Genomic DNA, 26,617 nt, shown 5'->3' with positions numbered 1-26,617 from the left:
AGCCAGTCAACCAGTATGATTTTGGGTGGTGGAAGGAAACCAGAGTACCTGGAAAAAATGTATGTATACACAAGGAGAGCATAGAAACTCCATATAAGCACTAACAAGGACTGACCCCTGGATCATGGAGCTGTAAGTTAGAGATCATACCCACAGAGCCATCATGCTATCCTTGTTAAAACAATATAGCCAGCATGAATCCCCAACCAATTTATTTGTACACAATTATAAATGCTAGTTTGGAAAGTATCTGCATAGAGATTTAGGAGACAAATAGCAAAATGATTAATATTATTTTGTAACCCACTAGGACATACTGTATCTCTTTACAAATTCATATTGTTGGGCAGTCATAATCATGAATACTGGAAATACTTAAGCAGAAGACATACTGTTACATCTTCAAATTACAAAGGGTTTATTGCAACATCCTTTTTCCCACTCTGGAGTAATATAACATTGAAATTAAGGCACATGAATTCTCCTGCAGTTCCATGGGAAGTGGCCTTGCACAGGTTGTTTTTAGTTTCCTGGACTGCTACGACTAAGGTCAAGTGTCAAATGTTGGTTGTTGAGCTATCAGAAGGAGTAACTTCTTTTCATAATGGGAGTCTTTGAAGGATGTGTGTTAATTTTTTGAAACGTTAACCATTTGAAACGTTGGGAAACTCAAGTGTGAGTCTTGAAATACAGAGACTGAATGGATGAAAGAACAGACTTACATATACCAAGTTTGAGATGCCATTTCTCAAAATATTCCCATTTCTCCAAGAAAGGATGATCTCAGAGTTGGTATATATAAGTTCGGGGGTATTGGGGGCTTGCCACCCACATGGGAGGTGCAGAGGGCCTTGCTCCCCTACAAAAGGAAGTTTTAAGGAGAACAGCAATTTTTGAGATTTGCTGTTCAGCAATTGTTGGTCTTTTTTTCAGCTTTTCAGCACTCAGCATTTTGAGTGATGATATTTCAATAGGGAACCTATGAAAACACTCATATATTTACAAAAAACAGATCCCGGTTTTTTTTTTGTTTTGTTTAGAAGCTCTGGACCCAGCTTGTAGCTTACAGGAGGGGGTTCTGTTATCACATGTCTGGCCCAGGTGTGGAGTCCCAGGGATCTCTCTGATGCTCATGTTTTTAGATTGTATCCCAGTCTATGCTTTGTGGCAGACATTATCATTTGTCCTACAGGACTTCTTCAGGTGGATATCTCCTGCTTGATAATAACTTTCATTCCTGTATCCCATGTTATAGGCAATTATAGAAAGGATTGTCAGCATTGGCTTCTCCAAGTAGTTGTAGTGACTCGCATCCTTATTGCATCCCATTGAAAGGTGCGTCATCTGCTGAAAAGGCCCATACTGTAGACTGCATTGGGTAGATTTGTCCCAAAACTTTCTGGACAGTCAATGGGAGAGGTCTTGTTAGTGAGAGATACTATGGCAAGGAGATATTGGCCCTACAGTCATGGTTGGTCACATTTGCAGTGCTTTTAGGAAGGAAAAGTTCCTCCTATCTGAGTGAAATTTTGTAAATGCACCACTAACTGTGTGCAGAGAAGCATTTCCATTATGTAATTATGTAATCTTATTCTATGTTAATTATTGACAAGGTGAGAATTAAATGTGTGTCCAAATGTCATTTGATAAAGCAAAGTTTTACTTAATGTTATAAGCCATTAGTTGTTACGTTAGGAAAAACACTGTAATATATTAGGAATGATTACTTGTTATGTTTGTTTCTTTCCAATGCTGCTATCTGACCATATTCTGAGTTAATAACATTTGTATTATTTCAAAAACAAATCTCTTTACAAAACTACAAAATCATTTCCAGGGCACATGTAAGCAACTTTGCTGTTACTTTAAGCAGATGCAGCATAAAGTTAAAATGTGGATTATTTTAAGCAAAACTATTTGACAATAGTCAGGACTACAGACTGCCATTTTACAATGCATACTTAACAGTTTAGACATTCATGGTAAAACCAACACACTCTTTTTGCTGTTCTGTCAGCACCTTATGGATGGATGCAGGGCATGTTTTGAAATAAAACATTGGAAGACTTTTTTTTTTTTATGTTGACAAATAACTGCACTCATTTTCCATTTAATCTCCTGTACAGATATTTTGCAATTTAGTGTAGAAATGCAAGCAACTGCTATTATTTGTTTCTGCTTCATACTGCTTCATGTTTTCTCATTTTGTTGACTGCATATTGTTAACTCCTGATAATGCAGTACACATTAAGTGCAAGCCAGAAACTGGCAATGACAAAGGATTTTTATTTTTATTTGTCCTTTGTCTAGTGCAGATAGTGCAGACTATGGCTTCTCCTAATAACATTGTTGAGCTATTTTACATTTACAATATATGCATAGTCTTTCAATGTATTATATGGTGCATTGCATAACAAGTATTCTGATTTTTGTACTACTGACTGGATGGCAGGACTGGATAGTAGGAATGTCAGCAGATGTCTGACTACATCCATGCTGGTGTCAGACATATTGTGTAGGGTGTTAAAAAGAAACGTATAACCTCAAGCTAACAACAAAGTGAAGAGTCTGCGATATTTAAGGTCATCTCCTCATCTTGACCACAGTATGGCTCTAACATAGCCAGTGATTCATCCATTATCATTAGTTTTCTTGCCATGTCAGAATATATAGGCTTACAATATCAACAGAAAAGGGAATGGAAGGCAGGAAATAACACAGACAGAATAATAAATAATATTCTACTCATGTCTGTTCTTTTCTAGAACACGGCCTACTCTCAGTAAGAAAGAGAGACAGAAGCTCTTAGCAAGACAGGAATACATCAATGATTTTGTGGCAGAGAGAAAGGTAAGTTTATACCCCCCCCCCCCTTATCCCATCTTGATTCTGACATGGAATGCATCATTTGTAAAATTCATCCACAGCTGTGTTTTTCAGCATCTGAAATTATCATGTTAATATTTATACAGTTCTTGATCATGCATATGTTGTACATCATCCATCATACTGACAGTGTAGATTGTGACTAAGAAGATTGTATAATAATGATTTTGATTTTTTGAGTGAAATAAGGTCCACTACTCAAATGTTCTTATCCAGAGGGTATGATAGGTTTATATTGGGACTAGGAACTGAAGTTGTTAGTGAACCTGAAGCTCATATTTGTTCAAAGAAAAAGAACAATAATATGCTTCCAATATATAAGTATAATGATAGAAAGAACATTTATTTTGTTTCTTTTTATATGTTTTGTGAAAAGTTAGTGGAGCTTATTAAATATTATTGTAGTTTCTTGTTTCAGTTGCGTGATTTCTCAACAACTCTGTGTTATACTCCCCTCATATCATATAGGTTCATAGGTAGGTACTAGGCTATAGGCCCAAGGGCCTAAGTAAGTCTAGCCAACAAAGTTCCCTGGCTTACGCCAACCCAAGAAAGTTAATTTCCTGTGGCCCTGTCGAGGAGAGCCACAGAAGTGATCCCCGGGGTGTATTTCCTATTTCCCATCCACTCATCAAGATTTTTCTTGAAGAGTGTTAATGAGGAACTTTGCTTGACATAGATGGGTAGCTTGTTCCAGAGTATGGGAAGTCTCTGGGCAGGAATCTATCCCTCCAGCATGTCCTGTTTATTGTGGTGACAAGGTTTAGGTCCCTAGAGCATGTAGCTTGGAGGGATTAGGATTTCTTTAGGTGTAGCATGTCCAATAGCTCTGGGTAGACATAGCTTTATATTTTAGGCAGAGATCACCTCGGAGTAGGTGATATGCTACAGAGTAAAGCTGGAGTTTTTTGAGATGGTCAGTGTAGGGAATCTGTTTGAGGCCAGTAATCCTCTTTGTGAGGTATTTCTGCGGCCTTTCCAGTTGTTGTAGATGTCTTGTGAAGTACATTCCAAAAGGGGCATTGTACTGTATAATGGGTCTAATGAGTGTCGAGTAGAGGGGAACAATGACCTCTTTTTTCCTGGATGAGAACCCTTTTGTGATGAGATGTGCCACGTAGAAGGATTTCCTGACTACTGTGGCAATGTGATTATCAAAGGAGAGACTACTGTCCACCTGGGTCCCAAGGTCTCTTATCACACATTCAGTGTTAAGAAGAATGCCACCTATGTGGTAGTTCATGGGTACAGAATTTTTACCAAAGGGGATAGCAATGCACTTTTTAGCATTGAGTTTGAGGCCATGGCTCTGACACCAGACATCTGTCTCAGTGAGGCCCTTCTGTAGGATGTCCACATCATTTGGGGACTCGACTATAGCTCCTAGTTTGCAGTCATCTGCAAACTTCATTAGCCAGAGAACTTCTGTGTTAGCCTGTACTTCAGAGAAGTAGATACCAAGCAGGAGAGATCCCAGGACTGAACCCTGTGGTACTCCACTTGTCACTGGTTTGAAGTCAGATTTGGAGTCTGCAACTTTTACAGTGTGGGTTCTGTCAGTGAGCCAGTTGGCAACCCATCTTGAGACATAGGGATTTATACCTAGTGAGTTTAGCTATAATTCCAGAATGGGGGATGATGTCAAAAGCCTTGGCAAGTTCAAGATAGGCTGTGTGAACCAACTTACCCTCATCTACGGCTTTGGTGACTGCCTCAAAGAGGTTGACTAGGTTCAGGAGGCATTATCTGCCTTTTACAAACCTGAACTGGGTGGGGTCCAGAGTTTGGAGGTTACCAATGTCTTTGTTTATGAATTCTGTGATGACACGTTCCATTGCCTTGCAGACCAGGCTCATCAGGCTAATGGCGCGATAGTTCCCAGGATCAGTGGTGGCTCCCCCTTTGTGGAGTGGGATAACTGTTGCTGTGCGTCATTCAGTGGGCACAAAGCCTAATGTGAGGCTATGATTTAACATGGTGCTTATGTGGGGAGCCAGTTCATTCTGAAGTTCGTATAAAACACAGCCTGGGATGTTGTCTGGTCCCATGGATGCTGTGTTATTACTATATAAGAGTAGGAATTTAAAAGACATGTTGGTACACAGTAACTTTCAGCTACCCAGTAGTTCTTTTTGTAGTAACTTTTCTGATGTGGGCACATTTCTTGTGGCAGTTGTTCTAGTTGCACATATGTTCAATTTTTTGTTAAGATTAATGGGTGTCTTTTATAAATATGCAATGTATACTTGTAACACCGAAGATGTTTTATATCTGCTTAAGCATCCTTGTTATTTATAGTATGTGGGTGAAACTAAGAGAGCTTTTAAACTTAGGTTATAAGAACATGCTAGGGACATCAAAAAGTTAAAATGTGAAAGCCCTGTTTCATTGCATTTTAAGTTATATCATGGGGGTGAACCCTCAAGTTTAAATGGCACTATTCTTGAAAAATATGTTTAAAGCATTGTGATACTGTGACGTTTAAATATAAATTGTTATATAAAGAGTCTATTTATATTTTTAAAATATGGCACTTTAATGCCCTCAGATCTTAACACAGAATGTAACTGGAGGCATCTTATTTAGTTATTTCTATTTAACTAGTTAATTATTTAAATGATTTGTTAATTGTTTAACTGGCTATTGTATATAATGCTGCTTATTTTTCAGTTGTGCTATACTTCTTGAAGGCACTTTTAGCCGAGGAGCTAGCATTTTATGTCTGCTGTATTTGTATATTAAAATTCTTGGATTTGTAGCTTGTGTAGATCAGTGTGCATATCGAACCTAGTCAACCAATGTAGCTAGACAGCATGTGCACATAAGTTACTGAGCACGTCTGAGATCAGTGCCATTTTGTGTAATCAGTCAGTGTGAATGTAAGCTTAGGGTTGCCACCTTTTCAAATGCCCAAAGTGGGACATTTTTGGTACAAACATCAGATTTTGCAGGGTGAAACATACCCATGGCCAGTACAAAGGACAGAACTTCACTTTTTTGCTTAAATAAAAGCTTATTCTTGTAGCATTTTAGTTGCTTATTCTGTTTCTTATAACATTTAGGTGTTTCAGAAACAGAATAACTGTTTTATGCAACTATTACATAAAATATAGGCAATATTTTTGTTCTAAAATCTCAGGACATTTGCCATTTTCTCAATCTTTTTTTGCAGGACACGACTGTTCAAAGAGGGACTGTCCTTCACAAAGTGGGACAGGTGGTAACCCTATGTAAGCTTGAATGGAGTTGTTCTCTGTGTGTTAGAAGTAACAGGTCAGTCAGTAAGCATATGAAGTACAAAGTACATGTAGGTTCATAGGTTAGTACTAGGCTAACTGCCTTTGCAAGCCATTGTAAGCCTAGCCAATTATCCCTTGTGAGTCTCAAACCCTGCACCTTGTCTTTGTAAGGCAAACACCTTAACCACTAGGCCACCCTCCCAACAAGTTACAGCTCCTGATGTGTGTATGTATAATAAATGACTTGAACACATACCCATCCTCAGCATCTCATTTGAATACACGAGACATGCAACATGGTGTCAGAATGGGATCCGAAACTGAAGCAGCTCGCAAACCATGAGGCACACAGAAGTGGAGCAATATCCAGGAGCGAACTCGCAAACAGATCAGCAGTTATTTGAAGTTACTTAAATTTGTTTCATATGATTTTCAGTCATTAAACATGTGGTATAGCATTTGAAGTGTTCAAAATAATTTCCGAGATGTTCAAAATGTCTGAGATAGCAGCATAATATTTAAAGTGTTTGAAATAACCTCCGAAGTGTTTAAAATATTTAAAAAGGCTAAAATGTCTGACATTTTTCACGTCTTTTTCCCAGTAACTAAGACTTTTTGAAGTGTCCAAAGTGTCCAGAGCATTTGAGGTATTTGCAGTGTTAAAATAAAGCATTTTCTGAGAGATTGTTGTGCAATTGAACAATATTACAAGTACCAGGTCTATAATTATATTTATGATAAAAAAGTAAACTCACGCGGAGTTAATGCTCTCGCTACTGAAGCCAAAATCCAAGTCCAAAAATAAAAAACAACTAGCGTGAGCAAGGCAATGAAGGAGCACACATATAGCATAAATATGCTATAAAAAATGAATGCAATAGTCCAAATATTCAAGTAATCCAACAAAATCAGTAATGCTGTCAGGCAAAATGGTAATAAAATCCACGTAGGTGTAAAACTGAAGAAAGAAATTTATTAGGTGTACCTCAGGTAAGCGCTTTCGGCATAAGCTTCATCAGACCTGAGTATGAGTAGCAAAAACATTTAAGTTGCCTAAAAGCCCAACAAGGCGGGAAACACACAATAATTCTGAACTTAATTACATAATTACACAATTAATATTAAAAACATATATACCATCAAGATCAATTCTTAGAGCCATATAACTAAGCTGCTTAGTACTACTTAATAAACCATATTTAAAATTACTATTGAAAACCTATATATACTTAAATATTATTAGAATACAATCACCCTCTACCTAAAATAGTTAACGAGAATATAAATAGATAAAAATACATATATATTTACACACATATACACAAATACATACACACATATACAATATATAAACACATATACATGTGTATGCGCATATACATCTCTTAGTATGTGAAATATACACATAAAAATACACCAAAAAACACAAAAAATACAAAAAATATATTACTATAACATTACATATATATGTATATATATGTGCATACATAATGAAACGCATACCATATGTATATATATATATATATATATATATATATATATATATATATATATATATGTATACAAATATATGAATGCATTTATATCTTTAATTTCCTCATCTTCAAAAAAGGTCTAATTGGCACTTTACCATTCAAACCAGGAGGTCTATCTGATCTTAGCTTCATAATCCAGGTTGTTTCTCTCGATTCAGTGAATGTGCCTACATCTCCTCCTCTAATAGTGGTGTATATCTCTTCCAAAATTCTGAATTTGAAAGAGTGTTCCTGTCCACAATCTCTTACATGTTTAGCTAATGCGTTAGAAATAGTGCCCTTTCAAATATGATACACGTGCTCCCGCATTCTATCCCTAAGGCATCTGTTGGTCTTGCCAATATAGAATGCGGGGCACGTCATACACACAGCTAAGTAAACCCCATTATTGGACATACAATTTCCACTAGCAGACGCTGGAAAACACCCAAGACCAGATGGATGGATAAACACCTGTTCTGAATCTATAAAAGAACAGAAATTACATGAGTTGCAGGGGGTGGTGATATTCATTCCTTCAGATTTTCCAATAGCACTATTTGTCGGATAACCCAATAACCTCTTGAGGTTCATCTTATTCTTATATATGAACCTGGGACTATCCCCTACAAGTTGTTTAATTTTGGGGTCTACTGACAAAATATGCCAGTGTGCTTTAATAATATCTTTAATATCTCCCACATCACAAGTGTAATAAATGGGATAAACAATATTACTAGCATGAACTTCAGTATTTTGTTGTCTAACTGGTGTAAAGGCAATATCAGAGAAGTAGGGGGCAGCTACTCCACCTCTCAATTGTTGTAAATCCACCGTTCCCTTCTCTAAATCTAAGTCACTATATCCACGTTCCCTCAGTCTCTGCTTAAGGTCAAACAACCCTTCTTTAAAATCAAGGTCAGTTGGGGTATATCTGGACAAGCGCATAGCTTGTCCACGAACAATATTGTTATAGATATACCCCGGATGCATACTATTACGATGAAGTAACATGTTCTTATGGCAAGGTTTCCTATATAGACCGGTATTAACCATACCATTTCCCAACCTTTCAACATATATATCTAAAAATGGGATTTTTACTTCAGACCATTCAACTGTAAACTTAAGAAAATGAGTAGAAGAATTCATGCCCCTAACAAAGTCACCTAAGTCCTTAGGGGTACCAGACCATAAGAAAAACAGGTTGTCCACAAAACGCCTGTAAAAGGGAACTGACTTAACATAATGGTTCATTTTAAACATGTACCTATGTTCCCATTCAGCCATAACCAGGTTGGCATAGCTATTGGCACAAGAAGTGCCCATAGCTACGCCATCCCGTTGTAAAAATATTTGCTTATCAAAACAAAATACATTAGACTCCAGAACTGCTTCCAAAAAACATGTTATAAGTTCTGTATCCGCCACTGAAAAATCTGAAACCCTCTTCAAATAGCTACTAACCATTTCTATACCAGTTAAATTAGGTATGACCTTAAACAGAGACTGGACGTCCATTGTGACAAAAATATACCCTCCATCAGCTGTATTTGTGTTGAAAAAACTATAAAGATCTAGCAAAAACTGTTTAGTGTCTCTCAACACATATATAGTATCATTTACAACCGGCCTAAGTTTATGTTCAATATACACTGAAAATGGTTCTGTAGTCCAACCCCTTCCTGCAATAATAGGTCTCAAAGGGGGATTTAATCTATCTTTGTGTATTTTAGGGAGGCCTTGTATTACAGGTATTAAAGGAAATGGCACATCCAAAAACTGAAACATCTTAAAACTTATTATATCACTCTTTAATAAGTCTATTAACATATCATGTATTCTAACAGTAATAGGTTTAACCTCTTCTATAGATAGCGGGGTATAAAAACTAGTATCACTAAGCATAGTAATCATGTCATTATTATACTTCACTGCATCCATGATTACCAATCCACTGCCCTTATCTGCTGGTTTAATGACAATATTAGAATTATCACGTAATCTCCTCAACGCTTGCCTCTCATTATATGTAAGATTAGACGACTTCTTTCTATATATAGTATCTTTCTGACTCAAACGGTAGAGATCATCTTCAACCAGCTTACTATAAGCTGCTATTAAAGGTTGAACTGGTGGAACATAAGTACTAGGTTTCCTTATTTCTTGTGTCATAGCTATATCATTATCCTGAAACTCAATTTTTAATGACAAATGACGGATAAATAACTTGAAATCACGTAAAGTTTCATCAAGTTTGCTGAATGTAGTAGGAATAAACGTAAGCCCCTTTGAAAGGACTCTCAATTCGTCTACAGTCAGGTCATAACTAGATAGATTACATACTATGTTATTTTCCTCCCCTCCCACATTTTTTTGATGCTCTGAGTTTGTGCATGGTCGGGGGAGAACTTCCTCTTCTGCCGCCCCCGACTCATGGAGCGTGTTCTCCCTTCTTTTGTTATAGACCTGATTGGGAAAGGTGTTCTTTATTAAAAGTCCCACTAGTAGATGGAACATGATGAATCAAAGAGACAGGGGTACTAATTTGTCTGTCTACAAGTGTAGGTGATGGTATAGGGTACTGCAAAACCTTCCTATGTACGACCTGTTCTGACTTATTTAGTTCAGCAGGTGGTGAAGTAGATATTTCATTAACAATCTGTGAATCGGACTGCCCAGCATTAGATATAACATGTTCTTTTACAGAGGGGTGAATATTACTAATAATAGAATTACTAGCTTCACTGGTAGTTATAGCAATAGCAGTCTCATTGTTATTAACAGAAGCATTACCCCTCAAATTATTAGTATCGACCTTCTGGACATCAGAAGTATTAGCATTACTTGTCATACCATTAGTCACTGCAGCTGTAACTCGGCCATTATTACTCTCAGTCCATCTAGGCCAAGTGAAGATATGTCCCAAACTAAAGTCAGTAATATCCCTTTGCAATTTAACTTTCTTTTGATTATAAAGTCTTCTTTCATACTGCAGTACATTGTCTAACAAAATATTACAATAATTGTCCACTGCAGAAACTGGAAAACTAGAAAAAATGGTTGTCCGTTGTTCTAATATGTCCAAACGTAATGCCTCCTCTAAAGGAGCAAAAAACTTGTTCATTAGTCTCATGTAATTGAGGCTTACCTCAGTGTTTAACTTCTGCCATTCAAACAACAGTTCAGGATACAATGTAGCCGTCGTGGGCATTTTAAGGACCCGTAAGCCCCTAGGGATGAGGCGTCGTTGGATACAAACATCAAAATGCTGATGCTGGGTCTGCATTCTTTTAAGTTTGAATAAGTCAGCTTCCAATTTCTCGAAGGCATTCCGTAATCCCTCTCTATCGAACACAACATCGATATCTGTAGTATGTTCTGTTCCTTCAAACAGCTCCAAAGGATTCTTGTCTGACCTCATACAATCAGCAAAACGATCCAACGCCGGACGTGGCGTATCAGGCACATCTTTCCTTCCTGGTATAGCATATGGCAACTCGATAGGTATTTGTCCCCCTTCCATCATGCCTCCATGTGAGATATGAGCCTTAAACAACAATGATAAAAAAGTAAACTCACGCGGAGTTAATGCTCTCGCTACTGAAGCCAAAATCCAAGTCCAAAAATAAAAAACAACTAGCGTGAGCAAGGCAATGAAGGAGCACACATATAGCATAAATATGCTATAAAAAATGAATGCAATAGTCCAAATATTCAAGTAATCCAACAAAATCAGTAATGCTGTCAGGCAAAATGGTAATAAAATCCACGTAGGTGTAAAACTGAAGAAAGAAATTTATTAGGTGCACCTCAGGTAAGCGCTTTCGGCATAAGCTTCATCAGACCTGAGTAGCAAAAACATTTAAGTTGCTTAAAAGCCCAACAAGGTGGGAAACACACAATAATTCTGAACTTAATTACATAATTACACAATTAATATTAAAAACATATATAAAATCAAGATCAATTCTTAGAGCCATATAACTAAGCTGCTTAGTACTACTTAATAAACCATATTTAAAATTACTATTGAAAACCTATATATACTTAAATATTATTAGAATACAATCGCTCTCTACCTAAAATAGTTAACGAGAATATAAATAGATAAAAATACATATATATTTACACACATATACACAAATGGGTCTACTACTAATGCCCGAAACGACGATTCCCCGACGGAAAACTCACCGACGCCAGATGACCGACAGGTAAGTGTACCGACAGGGTGATTTGCCGACAGCGGAAAGACCGACAAGGGAATGTGCGATCGCGACGCGGTAAGTGTGCGATGGTGACGGAGTTAGGAGCGGTCAGGTAAGTGCTCGAGATTGTGGGATGTCGGGTTAGGCTGTGGGAAAGGTGAGTGTGTGTTCGTGTCGGAGGTATGGTTCGGGTAAGGTAAGTGTGTGCTAGTGAGGGACTGTAGTTTAGGGACGGGTTAAGTGAGTTAGGGTTAGGGTGCAGGTAGGTGATGTGTGCGTTAGTGTCGGAGCTTGGGCTAGGGGTGGGTTAAGTGAGTTAGGGTTAGGGTGCAGGTAGGTGAAGTGTACGTTAGTGTCGGAGCTTGGGCTAGGGGTGGGTTAAGTGAGTTAGGGTTAGGGTGCAGGTAGGTGATGTGTGCGTTAGTGTCGGAGCTTGGGCTAGGGGTGGGTTAAGTGAGTTAGGGTTAGGGTGCAGGTAGGTGAAGTGTGCGATAGTGTTGGACCTTAGGGTTAGGCTTTGGGTCAGGGCTAGTGTGTATGCTATGTAGTGTCGCGTGTTGTTTACGTTCCGTGTGTCGGTGTAATGGTGTTCGGTGTTTTGCGTTGTCGGGTTTGTGTGATGTCGGTCATCTGGCGTCGGGGAGTTTTCCGTCGGGGAATCGTCGTGTCGGTAATTAGTAGTAGACCCACACAAATACATCAACACATATACAATATATAAACACATATACATGTGTATGCGCATATACATCTTTTTGTAGTAACTTTTCTGATGTGGGCACTTTTTCTTGTGGCAGTTGTTCTAGTTGCACATATGTTCAATTTCTTGTTAAGATTAATGGGTGTCTTTTATACATATGCAATGTATACTTGTAACACCGAAGATGTTTTATATCTGCTTAAGCATCCTTGTTATTTATAGTATGTGGGTGAAACTAAGAGAGCTTTTAAACTTAGGTTATAAGAACATGCTAGGGACATCAAAAAGTTAAAATGTGAAAGCCCTGTTTCATTGCATTTTAAGTTATATCGTGGGGGTGAACCCTCAAGTTTAAATGGCACTATTCTTGAAAAATATGTTTAAAGCATTGTGATACTGTGACTTTTAAATATAAATTGTTATATAAAGAGTCTATTTATATTTTTAAAATATGGCACTTTAATGCCCTCAGATCTTAACACAGAATGTAACTGGAGGCATCTTATTTAGTTGCTTCTATTTAACTAGTTAATTATTTAAATGATTTGTTAATTGTTTAACTGGCTATTGTATATAATGCTGCTTATTTTTCAGTTGTGCTATACTCCTTGAAGACACTTTTAGCCGAGGAGCTAGCATTTTATGTCTGCTGTATTTGTATATTAAAATTCTTGGATTTGTAGCTTGTGTAGATCAGTGTGCATATCGAACCTAGTCAACCAATGTAGCTAGACAGCACGTGCACATAAGTTACTGAGCACGTCTGAGATCAGTGCCATTTTGTGTAATCAGGCAGTGTAAGCTTAGGGTTGCCACCTTTTCAAATGCCCAAAGTGGGACATTTTTGGTACAAACATCAGATTTTGCAGGGTGAAACATACCCATGGCCAGTACAAAGGACAGAACTTCACTTTTTTGCTTAAATAAAAGCTTATTCTTGTAGCATTTTAGTTGCTTATTCTGTTTCTTATAACATTTAGGTGTTTCAGAAACAGAATAACTGTTTTATGCAACTATTACATAAAATATAGGCAATATTTTTGTTCTAAAATCTCAGGACATTTGCCATTCTCTCAATCTTTTTTGCAGGACACGACTGTTCAAAGAGGGACTGTCCTTTGCAAAGTGGGACAGGTGGTAACCCTATGTAAGCTTGAATGGAGTTGTTCTCTGTGTGTTAGAAGTAACAGGTCAGTCAGTAAGCATATGAAGTACAAAGTACATGTAGGTTCATAGGTTAGTACTAGGCTAACTGTCTTTGCAAGCCATTGTAAGCCTAGCCAAATATACCTTGTGAGTCTCAAACCCTGCACCTTGTCTTTGTAAGGCAAACACCTTAACCACTAGGCCACCCTCCCAACAAGTTACAGCTCCTGATGTGTGCATGTATAATAAATGACTTGAACACATACCCATCCTCAGCATCTCATTTGAATACACGAGACATGCAACATGGTGTCAGAATGGGATCCGAAATTGAAGCAGCTCGCAAACCATGAGGCACACAGAAGTGGAGCAATATCCAGGAGCGAACTCGCAACAGATCAGCAGTTATTTGAAGTTACTTAAATTTGTTTCATATGATTTTCAGTCATTAAACATGTGGTATAGCATTTGAAGTGTTCAAAATCATTTCCGAGATGTTCAAAATGTCTGAGATAGCAGCATAATATTTAAAGTGTTTGAAATAACCTCCGAAGTGTTTAAAATATTTAAAAAGGCTAAAATGTCTGACTTTTTTCACGTCTTTTTCCCAGTAACTAAGACTTTTTGAAGTGTCCAAAGTGTCCAGAGCATTTGAGGTATTTGCAGTGTTAAAATAAAGCATTTTCTGAGAGATTGTTGTGCATTTGAACAATATTACAAGTACCAGGTCTATAATTATATTTAAAAGAACTTTGTTGTTATGGCAGATGGATTTCGTAGACCTGAACTGCTGGTGTTTGATAATAATATTGCATATAATTTGTGAGTGTTTGAGCAAGGATATGATTTTTTTTCATATTGGCTGCATTTTCTGATAAAGATGCACATACAAGAACATTTATACTTCTCAATTTAGCTGGCTAAGAGGCCATTGAGTGAGAATGTTCATTTGTGTATGCACCTGCTGTGTATGCTGGGGAGGGGGAGAACCGCCATACTGTGGTACAAGCTGAAACGCAGGAAAACCCTGAGTGCTTAAAGGAAAACTCCACCTTAGAACTAAAAAAATATGTTTTTTTCAGTCTATCTTTGTTTCCAGACCTATTTTAACATCTAAAATTGACTCTAAATGCTTTATTTGTAATTTTAGCCTGTTTACCACAACATGGCTACCGATGGGGCTTGCTATAGCAACGTGATCTACTTCTTCTTCAAGCCTTTCTCTTTCCCATAAAGCATTTCAAGTCTCCTTTCTGTGACTCATGCCAGACATAAGGAAGTAACTGTGAATTCCCTTGCCATTGACATATAATGGGAAACCTGTGACTCATTGTTAGTTTGTATTCCTTCTGTGTTAGGCCTGCTTCTTTTCTGTTGCTAATCACCCTCATTTATGTTTAGATCTGAGCTTGCTTTACAGTACAATTTGAAGTTATCTAGCAGCAGACAGTAGCTAAATTGGATGCCTTTGTTCTAAGTGTTCTTTTGTAGTCCAGCATGAATTGACAGTCCCCTCCTCCCACACTACTGCAGAGGTGTGAAAACTGTCACTGCAACTGACAGCTCAGAACTGAAAGGAGGGGAGTGCCATTTCAAATGTCTTCCCCTCTGCCTGCAGAATCATTTGTTAGGCAGCAGCAGAAAGATTTATGTAAACAATTTCAAATTAAATTTCGTAAAACAATTGAGGATAATTTTTGATTATTTCATTGTGTACACTTTTTTCTTTCCTCCTTATTTCTACAAGACATTATTATGTTCACTTATGTTTGTTTTACAATCTCTTTGAGGAACATCAGCCTAGTGATGTTGTTTCTGTATTTTCCATTTTGCATCATCTCCACACATTTTGAAGGACTGTAAAACAGTAGATTGCAAACCTGTGTCTATGCTGCTGGCACAGTAAAAGCATGTACTGAAAACTCACTGTATTCTATACTCCATGCAGTGAATTTTTTTGGGGGGGCTACTAATTATTTTGTGCATGTATGTATCACTTGCATAATACAGATAACTGAGGCATTGTGGGAGCTTACTATGATCTTCTCTAATTCAGCTGAAACTATTTAGCAATCCTCTAGTCCTTTATCCGTATTAGTAAATTTATTGTGAGGCCCTCCCTGCCTTTCTTTGTGCATATTTCAAATCATACTGCTACACTGGTCATATATCGAGCTGTTAATTGGCAGTAGACACTACTCAGCCAAATACAGTTATTCATATTTTTCACATTGCTAATTTGGCTTCGGTCTCTTTAAAACAACAAAAGAGATGTGCAGTTTGTAGAAAACACCACGTAAGAGGGTTTACACCCTTCACTAAAATAAGGATTGCAGCAATCAGTTTGCAGTTGTATTAACTAAACTTGTCAAGTCAGGCAGTAAGCACACCGGAGTAATACTACTGACAGTGTCATGTGTACAGAATGACAATTTTGCCTCCATAATTTTCCTGTCTACGTTATTACAAGTCACTGTACCAGGCAGTGCTGTGTGCCCTTTTGGCAATATTGCACGTCTTACTCCAAGATCTCCTAAATATTGCCACGTGAGATCCAACAGCCCATGTCATAGCGCTCTCCCCTTTGCGTAAATGTGTGTAGGCCCTACATATTACTTAAGGGTACCTACAATACATGTATCACATCAGACAAACCCCTTTGCCATCGACTTGGTGACTGCTGCATAATGTTACGCTGTCTCACACTGTGCATCAGACTTTAGTACATGGTCACACAAGTTGCAGTGTGTCAAGGGTACCAGCCATCATCATCAGCACAGGTGACAGGTACCACTCTACACAATGGCTTGGACTATAAACACCATTAGGAGGACATAACTGCTACACAGGATTTTGAACATTGTGATGCCTGTGCCATGTGACCACACACTTGCTAACCAGGCTCATGTCTAACAATTAATGGCTTCTCAGACATTGTGCAAGACTGTCTATGGAAATTGGTTCCTGCTAGTTACATAAGCTCAATGTATTTTTGGTTTACAGTACATACTTCATACATACAACGGCTTTGCTTAGTCTGATTTTTGCCTTTAACCCTGTGCATGGCCTTATCAAATTCAGTGCCCTACTGCAACTAACAGACTCTCTCTAATACTAAAGTCTCGCAAATAAAAATAATGATGCAATTGCATATATGAAATAGTCCTGAACACACAAAACCATGCTCGACCAGCAATATACTTAACCTACGGGTGTGCCTGCATTCAGTGTGCCAAAATAAGGATACAAGATTTCCAATTAAATTAACTATGTGCATGAATGTTTGCTATAACACATAGTAAATCATCAACTGCACATCTTCTAATTAGTAGCATTGACCTACCACTGCCTCTCATTTTAATGTTACAAGCAGCCCATCCACCAATCGTTGCGCTTCCCTTCCATTAGCACATCAAACATTCTTAATAGTGTCACAATGCCATGACTTCAAGTCAGCAGACCATAACCATTGGGTTTTCCTTCCCTTACAATATCCAACATAGCTGGGTGTCAGGCACGTCAAGTCACCAGACAATGACCATTGCAACTAAGTATTTCTATTACACCACCACAGAATGTAATCAACTGACTGCCATTGAACCCTCCCATTCCCTCTCCTTTGCAAGTGCATCATGCAACAGACACAGTTTCAACAACCATACCTGTCGTGGGTCACAGTCTCAATGTCCATCATCCTTGGTACAGCATGCCTCTGCAGTGTTCATGTTCAGCAATGTGCAGTGAGCTGAAACCTGTTCCAGCTGGTATTCCTGAATGTTGTTATCACTATACATTTTATCTTGGCACTATAACCACTTTGAATATGGCAAACTAGAACCAATGCCACTCTTACTCCAAAATAATTCCTTCACCATAAAGAAAACAATCATGTATAACACACTATCATGACAGTTCCTTTCACTAACAAGTATTGTCTACCTTTCAAACTCACTTATGAGCTGTCATCTTTGCTTCAAGGGCTACCGTTATTAACTTAATCACACTTACCTTGGCTGTGATATTTCCTTTGTGCGATATTTACTATGAGTACTGTGCCGATACTTTCACTTCGTTCAGGTTATATTTCTTCAGTTGAGATCTCCACATTCACATCACCTGTAAATGCACATCAGTAACACATACTGTTAGGTTACAGATATAAACACTTATGTATGACTTAATCCTTACTTCTTGCATGCTGTAAAATCACATGTGATACCCACCTTTGCTATCAGCTAGGTAATTCTGGCATCCATGTCAAATACCATTTCCATTGTCACTTGGACGGTTCTCTCCAGCAATGCTCAGGACAGCAAAGATTTCATTACCGGAAAATGGATCACCCAACTTTCACATCACTTTTTCTCAATCACCAGGACTCATAGACGAGAGAGAACCATTGCAAAAAATAACATCATTATATGCATACACACTTTACATGGATCAGCTGTTGCTCTGTATTTATTAATACCCACTCAGACAACTCATTTTCAGCTACTATACACTGACATGTCACCTGAAATATAACACGGTTGCATATCATTAGCTAAGGCCAGTCCCTATTTTCTCACCCATACCACCCATGTTCTAAGCGATACAAGCATTCACTGTAAATACGGGTAAAAGTGGATGAAAACTAAGACTAACTTCAGCTGATACAGTGCAAGTGACACAAATTGAATGTCCCATCCCATCCACCAGCTTCATTACACTTTCAAACATGAGTTAACATCAGCTTCTGTCACTTTCAAAGGACATATAAAGCTTGAGGGACTCAACCACTTCACAAATTATCACTAGAAATGCTTCTTCCTACATTAGTTACTGTACTGAATGCCACTATTCAGATTGGTCACTTCTGTCAGTCTCGCAGACTGACACTGTTTCTCACGTAATATTTCAATAACTGCCCTGCCTACAATTTCATGCATGGGACACAAATTGAATGGCCCATCCCATCCAACAGCTACATTTAACTTTCATAAACGAGTTAACATCTACTTCTGTAACTGCCTCACCATGACTGTCTCATTTACCAAAGAAATATGAAGCTTGATGCACTCTACCATTTCTCACATTTTCAATAGTAATGCTTCTACCTGGATTTTTTTCTGTACTGAGTGACAGTAGTCAGATTGGTCGCTGCTGTCAAAGTCCCACAGACTATCTGACACTGTTTTGCACTTAATATGTACCAATGGTACTGCTTACAAATTTGGCTCCTTTCACATATGCACATGACAAGCAACTTATCCTTAATTTATCCTGGACTCAGTTAGTTAGCAAATAGTCCTAACTGTAATTTTTTTTTTACGTGTACCTTACGACTTACTGCGGAAGTGGGACTGTAACCGTGCAACACAGTATTTTTCTCTGGCTGCTCATATCTAGCTATGTTTCTGGGCAGCTCTGGTGCTTCCATTGGCTCCACACTCAGACTACAGAAACAAAAACAAAGACAGTGAGTTCACCAAATTCGGCTTCTTAAAATACAATAAGTCCACGAGTAGATAAATCCCAAATTTGTTCTCTCTTTAATAGACAAATGGCAAAAGTAAAACAAAATCAAGCAAAATAAAAGTCCCTTAAAATCTACACGATAAGCGCTTTCGATAAAAATCTTCCTCAGGTCGTGATCTAAAAATGGGACTAACATTCATTTTTAAAAGATGTACCTCTATATTACTAACCAATCCATACACAGAACAGGTAGCTTTCAGCCAATCCATAATAGTATTTCTCTACCTTATTTGCGTATATAAGTTCATATACTTCTGTTTCCCTCCTTTTTCATTACAACTCATAGTATGCAAATTAGGCTGCATACTCATCCAATCAGAAGTGTGGAAAAATACATATGCTGGTGATTGGTGATGACAAGTCTGTCTTGCTTACTCGCAACCGTAGCTTAGAGGCTCTTTCCTTCATAAAAATGCCTCTATATATCAGAATGTTTGAAAACCTTTAAAACAAACTATACAGAAAGAACGGCTTGAAAGTCATCCATTATATTCCAGCTCATTAGTATGCATAAAGTCGATCGCTTCGGTTTGCATATTTTCAGGCATATATCGATAGTCTGCATCCTAGGCTTTATTTGCAAAGCAAAATATCAAGCCTATATAGCCTGGAAATAACCAAAAATTAGATATATCTATTGTTTATATTATATATTTAATTTGACCGACATCATATCAAGAAAAATCAAACTGTCTTCACTGTCCTACAGATCTGCGATCTTGTAGTCTATAAGGGTACATCATTAAATCATGCTTGATTGCATTATTAATGAAAATAACACTGCTCGATGTTTAAAAGCACCATTAGTAGCTAATAACAGATTATCCAAGTAACCAAATTACTATGTTGTTATTATAATTTAGAATGAGTGACATATAAACGCGTCTTGTTTATAACAAGGCAATGTCAGTCTTGTACAAAAGCCAACAGCCATTCGTTGTCAATATTAATGGATCTTTCATATATCTCAGCGCAGCCTCACTCTCTTTAGAAACTTCTCAGTGTGTGCCAATCTGATATATGGAGTTCTTGCAACATACTGTACATGCTGTTGCATGAAGCTAGAAGACGTCAAACAGGATTTCTTTTAAAGTGGATTTCATAATAAAAATACTCCTCTTTTAGTGTCGATTTCTCAGTATACATTCTTATAACACATTTCTTGAATGCATACGTGCTTTCTTTATACACGGCCTCTTGAGTTTCAAAATTGGTTTTAGAGGAACAATGCTATTTAAGCCTGGGGGTTGATCATCCCTCAGATTGATTATCCATTTGGTTTCTCTTAACTCAGTTAAATTCTCGATATCACCTCTCCTTGGTCCGACAAAAATGTTTTCAATCACTTTGTACATAAATGTGTGACCTCTATTCATGTCAACATGACAGGCTAGTGCATTGTGCATATCTTTGTTAGTAATATCCCTTTGATGTCTTTGTATTCTTTTTTTGAACAACTGGTTAGTTTTTCCTATGTAAAAAGATGAACAATTTTTACAGGTTGCCAAATAGACGACATTACAAGTTTTACAAGTCGCCTTGACATTAAAGATGTACTCTCTATCAGTAACGGGATGCACAAACTGATTGCCACTATCTATCAGTGTACAAATGTTACAATTGCCACACATATACGTGCCTTTACGTCCCTTTATTGGGTTACTATTCTGTGTGTTAGTGCATAAAAGCTTTTTTATGTTCTTTTTGTTCTTATAACAGAACTGCGGTCTTTCCCCAACAATATCTTTTATCTGCAGGTGCTGAGTTAAAACAGGCCAAAATTGATTTACTACTCTCAAAATTTGAGAATTGTCAGTACTGTAAGTCAGGGAAAACCTGATATTCGTATGTGCTTGTTTGGCTACATTCTGCCGTTCTATATTTTCAGGGTGTAAATCCTGCTCTTTATATCTTCTATCTTTGAGATTCTCCTGTAAAAATTTGACTTCTCTGCTTCGTGCTGATTCCCGATTACATATTATGGATTGGCTGAAAGCTACCTGTTCTGTGTATGGATTGGTTAGTAATATAGAGGTACATCTTTTAAAAATGAATGTTAGTCCCATTTTTAGATCACGACCTGAGGAAGATTTTTATCAAAAGCGCTTAACGTGTAGATTTTAAGGGACTTTTATTTTGCTTGATTTTGTTTTACTTTTGCCATTTGTCTATTAAAGAGAGAACAAATTTGGGATTTATCTACTCGTGGACTTATTGTATTTTAAGAAGCCGAATTTGGTGATCTCACTGTCTTTGTTTTTGTTTCTGTTCACTTTTTTGAGACAGTTCACCACAGCGTTGGGGGAATTTTTGTTTTCATTGGATTTACACTCAGACTACTTGTCTTGGCAGACACTACGTTCATCATGAGGTCATAGATGTAGTCATACTTCCTACCTTCAAATATAGACTTTGCTATCCACTCCTGCGTGGCCTTGGGATACACTATTCTGTATCTCTTTTCGCCAACTGGCCCGGAGTGACTAGAGGGGCATCTGATAACTAAATGCTCCCTATTTTGATTTGCATTGTGGTCCAAGACAGCTAACATTGTTCTTGCTTTCATGCCTCCGTAGCTAAAGTGCTCTAACCTTGGACAGTAATGACACAGCAATGCATGGAATACCTCCAGATTGCCAGTATGACAAAACTTTGTTGTTTGCTTCAGATCTTTTATAAACAATGCATTACTTACAATCTTATGCAGTGCACTGTGGCACATCCCTCCCTCCTCTATCCATTTCTTATCAGTCCCATGAGGGACTTGTACTTCATGTGGACATTTCACATATTTTGTTGCACCACCCCAGCTGTGTTGGTCAATCACATGACATGACAGGGACAACCATTTTTCCATAAGTAATACTGGATCACCCTCACACGTTGCTGTACACCACCACAAGTGATTACAAATACTGTGACACCATGTCAGTAAATCCTCTTGTCCTTTCTGTTTGGCAGCCAGCATAATTTTTTTATGAATGCTTTTGCACATGTGCCAAATGTCAAACTGATGATCTATGTCAGTAAATTGAGTACGCATTAGTGATGTTATACCTTGATGCCTATCTGTTGCTACTACTTCGATACTCCCACCCTTCATCATCATCTTCTTGTGGCTGTTCCCGTTAGGGGTCACCACAGTGGATCACCTGTTTCCATTTCTTCCTGTCCTCTGCATCTTGCTCTGTCACACCAACCACCTGCATGAGGCCTTCCTCTTTTCCTGTTACCTGGTAGCTTCGTCCTTAGCGTCTCTTTCCCAATATACTCAGCATCCCTCCTCAGCACATGTCCAAACCAACGTAATCTTGCCTCTCTGGCTTTGTCTCCAAACCTTCCAACTTGGGTTGACCCTCTAATATACTTATTCCTAATCCTGTCCACCCTCGTCACACCCAGTGCAAATCTTAACATCTTTAACTCTGCCACATCCAGCTCAAACTCTTGCCTTTTTGTCAATGCCACTATCTCCAACTCATATAACATAGCTGGTCTCATTACTCTCTTGTAGACCTTCCCTTTCACTCTTACAGGTACTTGTCTGTCACAAATAACTCCTGACACTCTTCTCCACCCACTCCATCCTGCCTGTACTCTCTTCTTCACCTCCCTTCCACACTCACCATTACTCTGAACTATTAACCCCAAGTATTTAAACTCATCCACCTTTGCCACCTCTACTCCTTGCATCCTCACCATTCCTCTATCCTCCCTCTCATTCACACACATATATTCTGTCTTAGTCCTGCTGACCTTCATTCCTCTTCTCTCTAGAGCATCTCCCCATCTCTCCAGGGTCTCCTCCACCTGTTCCCTACTCTCACTACAGATCACAATGTCATCTGCAAACATCATAGTCCACGGGGACTCCTGTCTGATCTCGTCTGTCAACCTGTCCATCACCATTGCAAATAAGAAAGGACTCAGAGCTGATCCTTGATGTAACCCCACCTCCACCTTAAATGCATCCGTCACTCTCACAGCAGACCTCACCACTGTCACACTACCCTCGTACATATCCTGTACCACTCTTACATACTTCTCTGACACTCCTGACTTCCTCATACAATACCACAACTCCTCTCTAGGCACCCTGTCATATGCTTTCTTTACATCTACAAAAACACAATGCAACTCCTTCTGACATTCTCTGTACTGCTCCATCAACACTCTCAGAGCAAACATGTAGTTCTCTTTCCCGGCATGAAACCATACTGCTGATCACTAATAATCATGTTCCTTTTTAACCTAGCTTCCACTACTCTTTCCCATAACTTCATGCTGTGACTGATCAATTTAATCCCTCTGTAGTTACTACTCACACCCTTACTAATTAAATTTCTCATGCACCTCTCAAAACCTATCTTCTCCAGTCCCACTGATGCCACCCCTTCACAGACCTGCTCCACATCAAAATCTAGTATGTATCCTGTGTCTAAATCCATCATAGTGTAGGTGCAGTACTTAGCGGAAAATCCGGTACTGTCACAGCGTCCATCACCACCTAACCTTATCAGTCTCCCTTCAAGGTCCTTCACCAGCTCCTTCTGCTGCTCGTGCCAATGGAATTGCACAACTGGGAAAAGATATTGACTCTGTATGTCATAGTATGTCATCTTTCCAATGAATTCTACACCTAGGTAGGCGCAAAACCTTGATATGTGTGCGTAAGTACTACCGCTGAACAGTACTGCGGTGGTACTCATTAGGTTGCCTGCTGGCATTCGACCAAGCAGTGGTTGGCTTTCCCAGCTTAGAATTTCATGTCCATTAAAGCAGGACACTTTAACACAAACAAAAGTTCCAAGTATGGTCTTCTTCTCAATTTCACAAGCTGCTGCCCTGCACACTGGACATATAAGTTTCATCAACAAGTTATCAAGGCGTGCCTCAAAAACAATGAATTTTTTTGTCCAACAATGTCTTCCTCCTCTGACAATTCCTGGAATGAATCATCTGCCTCACACTGAGACATGATTATTGAGCATTCTCCCCAGTCTGGGTCTTCCAGATTCTCATTACCCATATTTGCTATACTTCCTTCAGACATACAATCCTCACTACTGTTGTCACTACACATGCTGCCCTCATTTTCTTCTTGGACCTGCACTGCTTCAATGCAAGACTGTACCACTGAATGATGATTACACTGCTTCAATGCAGGACTGTACCACCGAATGATGATTACACTGCTTCAGTGCAGGACTGTACAACTAAATGCTGATTACACTACTTCAGTGCAGGACTGTACCACTGAATGATGATTACACTGCTTCAATGCAGGACTGTACCACTGAATGATGATTACACTGCTTCAGTGCAGGACTGTACCACTAAATGCTGATTACACTGCTTCAGTGCAGGACTGTACCACTGAATGATGATTACACTGCTTCAATGCAGGACTGTACCACTGAATGATGATTACACTGCTTCAATACAGGACTGTACCACTGAATGATGATTACACTGCTTCAATGCAGGACTGTACCACCGAATGATGATTACACTGCTTCAGTGCAGGACTGTACAACTAAATGCTGATTACACTACTTCAGTGCAGGACTGTACCACTGAATGATGATTACACTGCTTCAATGCAGGACTGTACCACTGAATGATGATTACACTGCTTCAGTGCAGGACTGTACCACTAAATGCTGATTACACTGCTTCAGTGCAGGACTGTACCACTGAATGATGATTACACTGCTTCAATGCAGGACTGTACCACTGAATGATGATTACACTGCTTTAATACAGGACTGTACCACTGAATGATGATTACACTGCTTCAATGCAAGACTGTACCACTGAATGATGATTACACTGCTTCAATGCAAGACTGTACCACTGAATGATGATTACTCGCACTCTCTACATTGGTATGACCTACGTCCTGTTCTGTGCTTGGCTGCAAAGCATTTCTCTTCTGTGTGCATTTTGACACCTTACTGTAATTGTGATCTACAAATGTTTGCACCACTATTTCTGGAAATTGAATAGCAACATTGTGGCTTTGGATCAACTTTACTTCAGATGTGTTACTACTAGTTTCTGGTATATTTGCCTGTATTCCAACACTTACTGCAGTCAGCATATTTTGGGTCTGACAGGACTTGTTCTTCAACTTACCTGTTTTTCTGAATCTGCTAATCATTACCTCACTGTTGTCCACACTGACCTCTGTGCAGACTGGTCCAAGTTCCATCTCCACCTGTTTAGAATACATAGTATAGTCATCCTTAGCAGTATATCTCAAAACTGATTGTCATACATTACAATTAGCATACACAATAAGGCCGAGCACATAAAAAGCCTTGCAGCATTTTCATGCCTAAAATAGAACCTTTTCACTGCCACAGGTCAGTGTAGGCATGTCTGATTGAATTATGACAATCATGTTATGAACTGATGTGCTGTGACAATAACTTGAGGGGCATTCATGCTTGTAATGCCTGTGATGTGGTGGCCATTTACAAATACATCAGAAACACTAAGCCTTATAATAGATGTCCTGAATCACAGTCTTTCTAACGTGGTCATTCAAACACCTGCAGTTCTGGTAGCATATCACACCTGATTTACAATTTCTACTTAAGCTTCAATACATTGGTCTGCCATGTCCTCAGACTGACATTGTGACCTACCAGCCAAACAATTTCAAGAGAAATACACCTGTGAAATTGGTACTGTAAATACATCAGACACATGCAGCTATGCTACACACGTCCATGCCATATCCCTTCATAATTTTTGCATACGGTCTGCTCTGTTTTCCTAGACAAGCTGACCGTGAACAAAGTGCTACAATGATGGCCCCAGCTGCCAAGGGATGTAATCCAAAAGCCCACTGCAAAACCCAAAACAGACTAGGGTCATTACTGAATCACTGTACACTGATATCATCTGCTATTTCACTGATGTACTAATTAGTACATATCACTTACATAAGTAGGATGAATGCCTGACTCTATGTACACACTGGTATTCTGCTCAGTAACGTCCATCTGCGTTCCCTCACAGCGATCCTCATGCTCCAAAACTGATGCATGCTGCTATTAAGCCAAATGGAGAAGAATTAAGAGTTAGACATTGATGTATGCAAGGCTATCCTTTTATGTATACACACCCTTTAGTTTTGTTGAATGTGTCAGTGCCATCTGGTTATGTACCCTCTTCTACCAAAGTGGGCCATACTCAATATTTTTCCAAAGTTGTGCGAATTTGTACCTAGGATTGTGCAACTTCCCCTTTCTAATACACATTACTTCTGCATGAGCTCTTCACACAATTCGAGTCCTACAGACTCTCCTGTTTCAATCATCTCTACTGCAAAATTTTATTACAGGAAAGTGTTACTGACAAGACTCTTATCCCTTAACTTTTGATTTGTTC

At 38.6% G+C, this 26,617-nt stretch overlaps 1 protein-coding gene across 1 annotated transcript in view; it reads left to right on the top strand.

Annotated features, from left to right (window-relative positions):
* Positions 1-26,617, top strand: part of LOC122791831 — a 305,664-nt gene that overhangs the window by 225,617 nt on the left and 53,430 nt on the right. The window contains exon 11 of the mRNA XM_044059795.1: positions 2,766-2,850. Within this exon, the coding sequence (XP_043915730.1) occupies positions 2,766-2,850 (85 nt within the window). The remainder of the gene's footprint in view (positions 1-2,765; positions 2,851-26,617) is intronic.

Source organism: Protopterus annectens, chromosome 17.part0 (genome assembly GCF_019279795.1).
Source record: "Protopterus annectens isolate FY-2018-M chromosome 17.part0, PAN1.0, whole genome shotgun sequence".
In the NCBI taxonomy this organism is placed as follows: domain Eukaryota; kingdom Metazoa; phylum Chordata; order Ceratodontiformes; family Protopteridae; genus Protopterus; species Protopterus annectens.
Note: the sequence above shows the minus strand (reverse complement) of the source record. Positions and strands in the feature narration are given on the sequence as shown.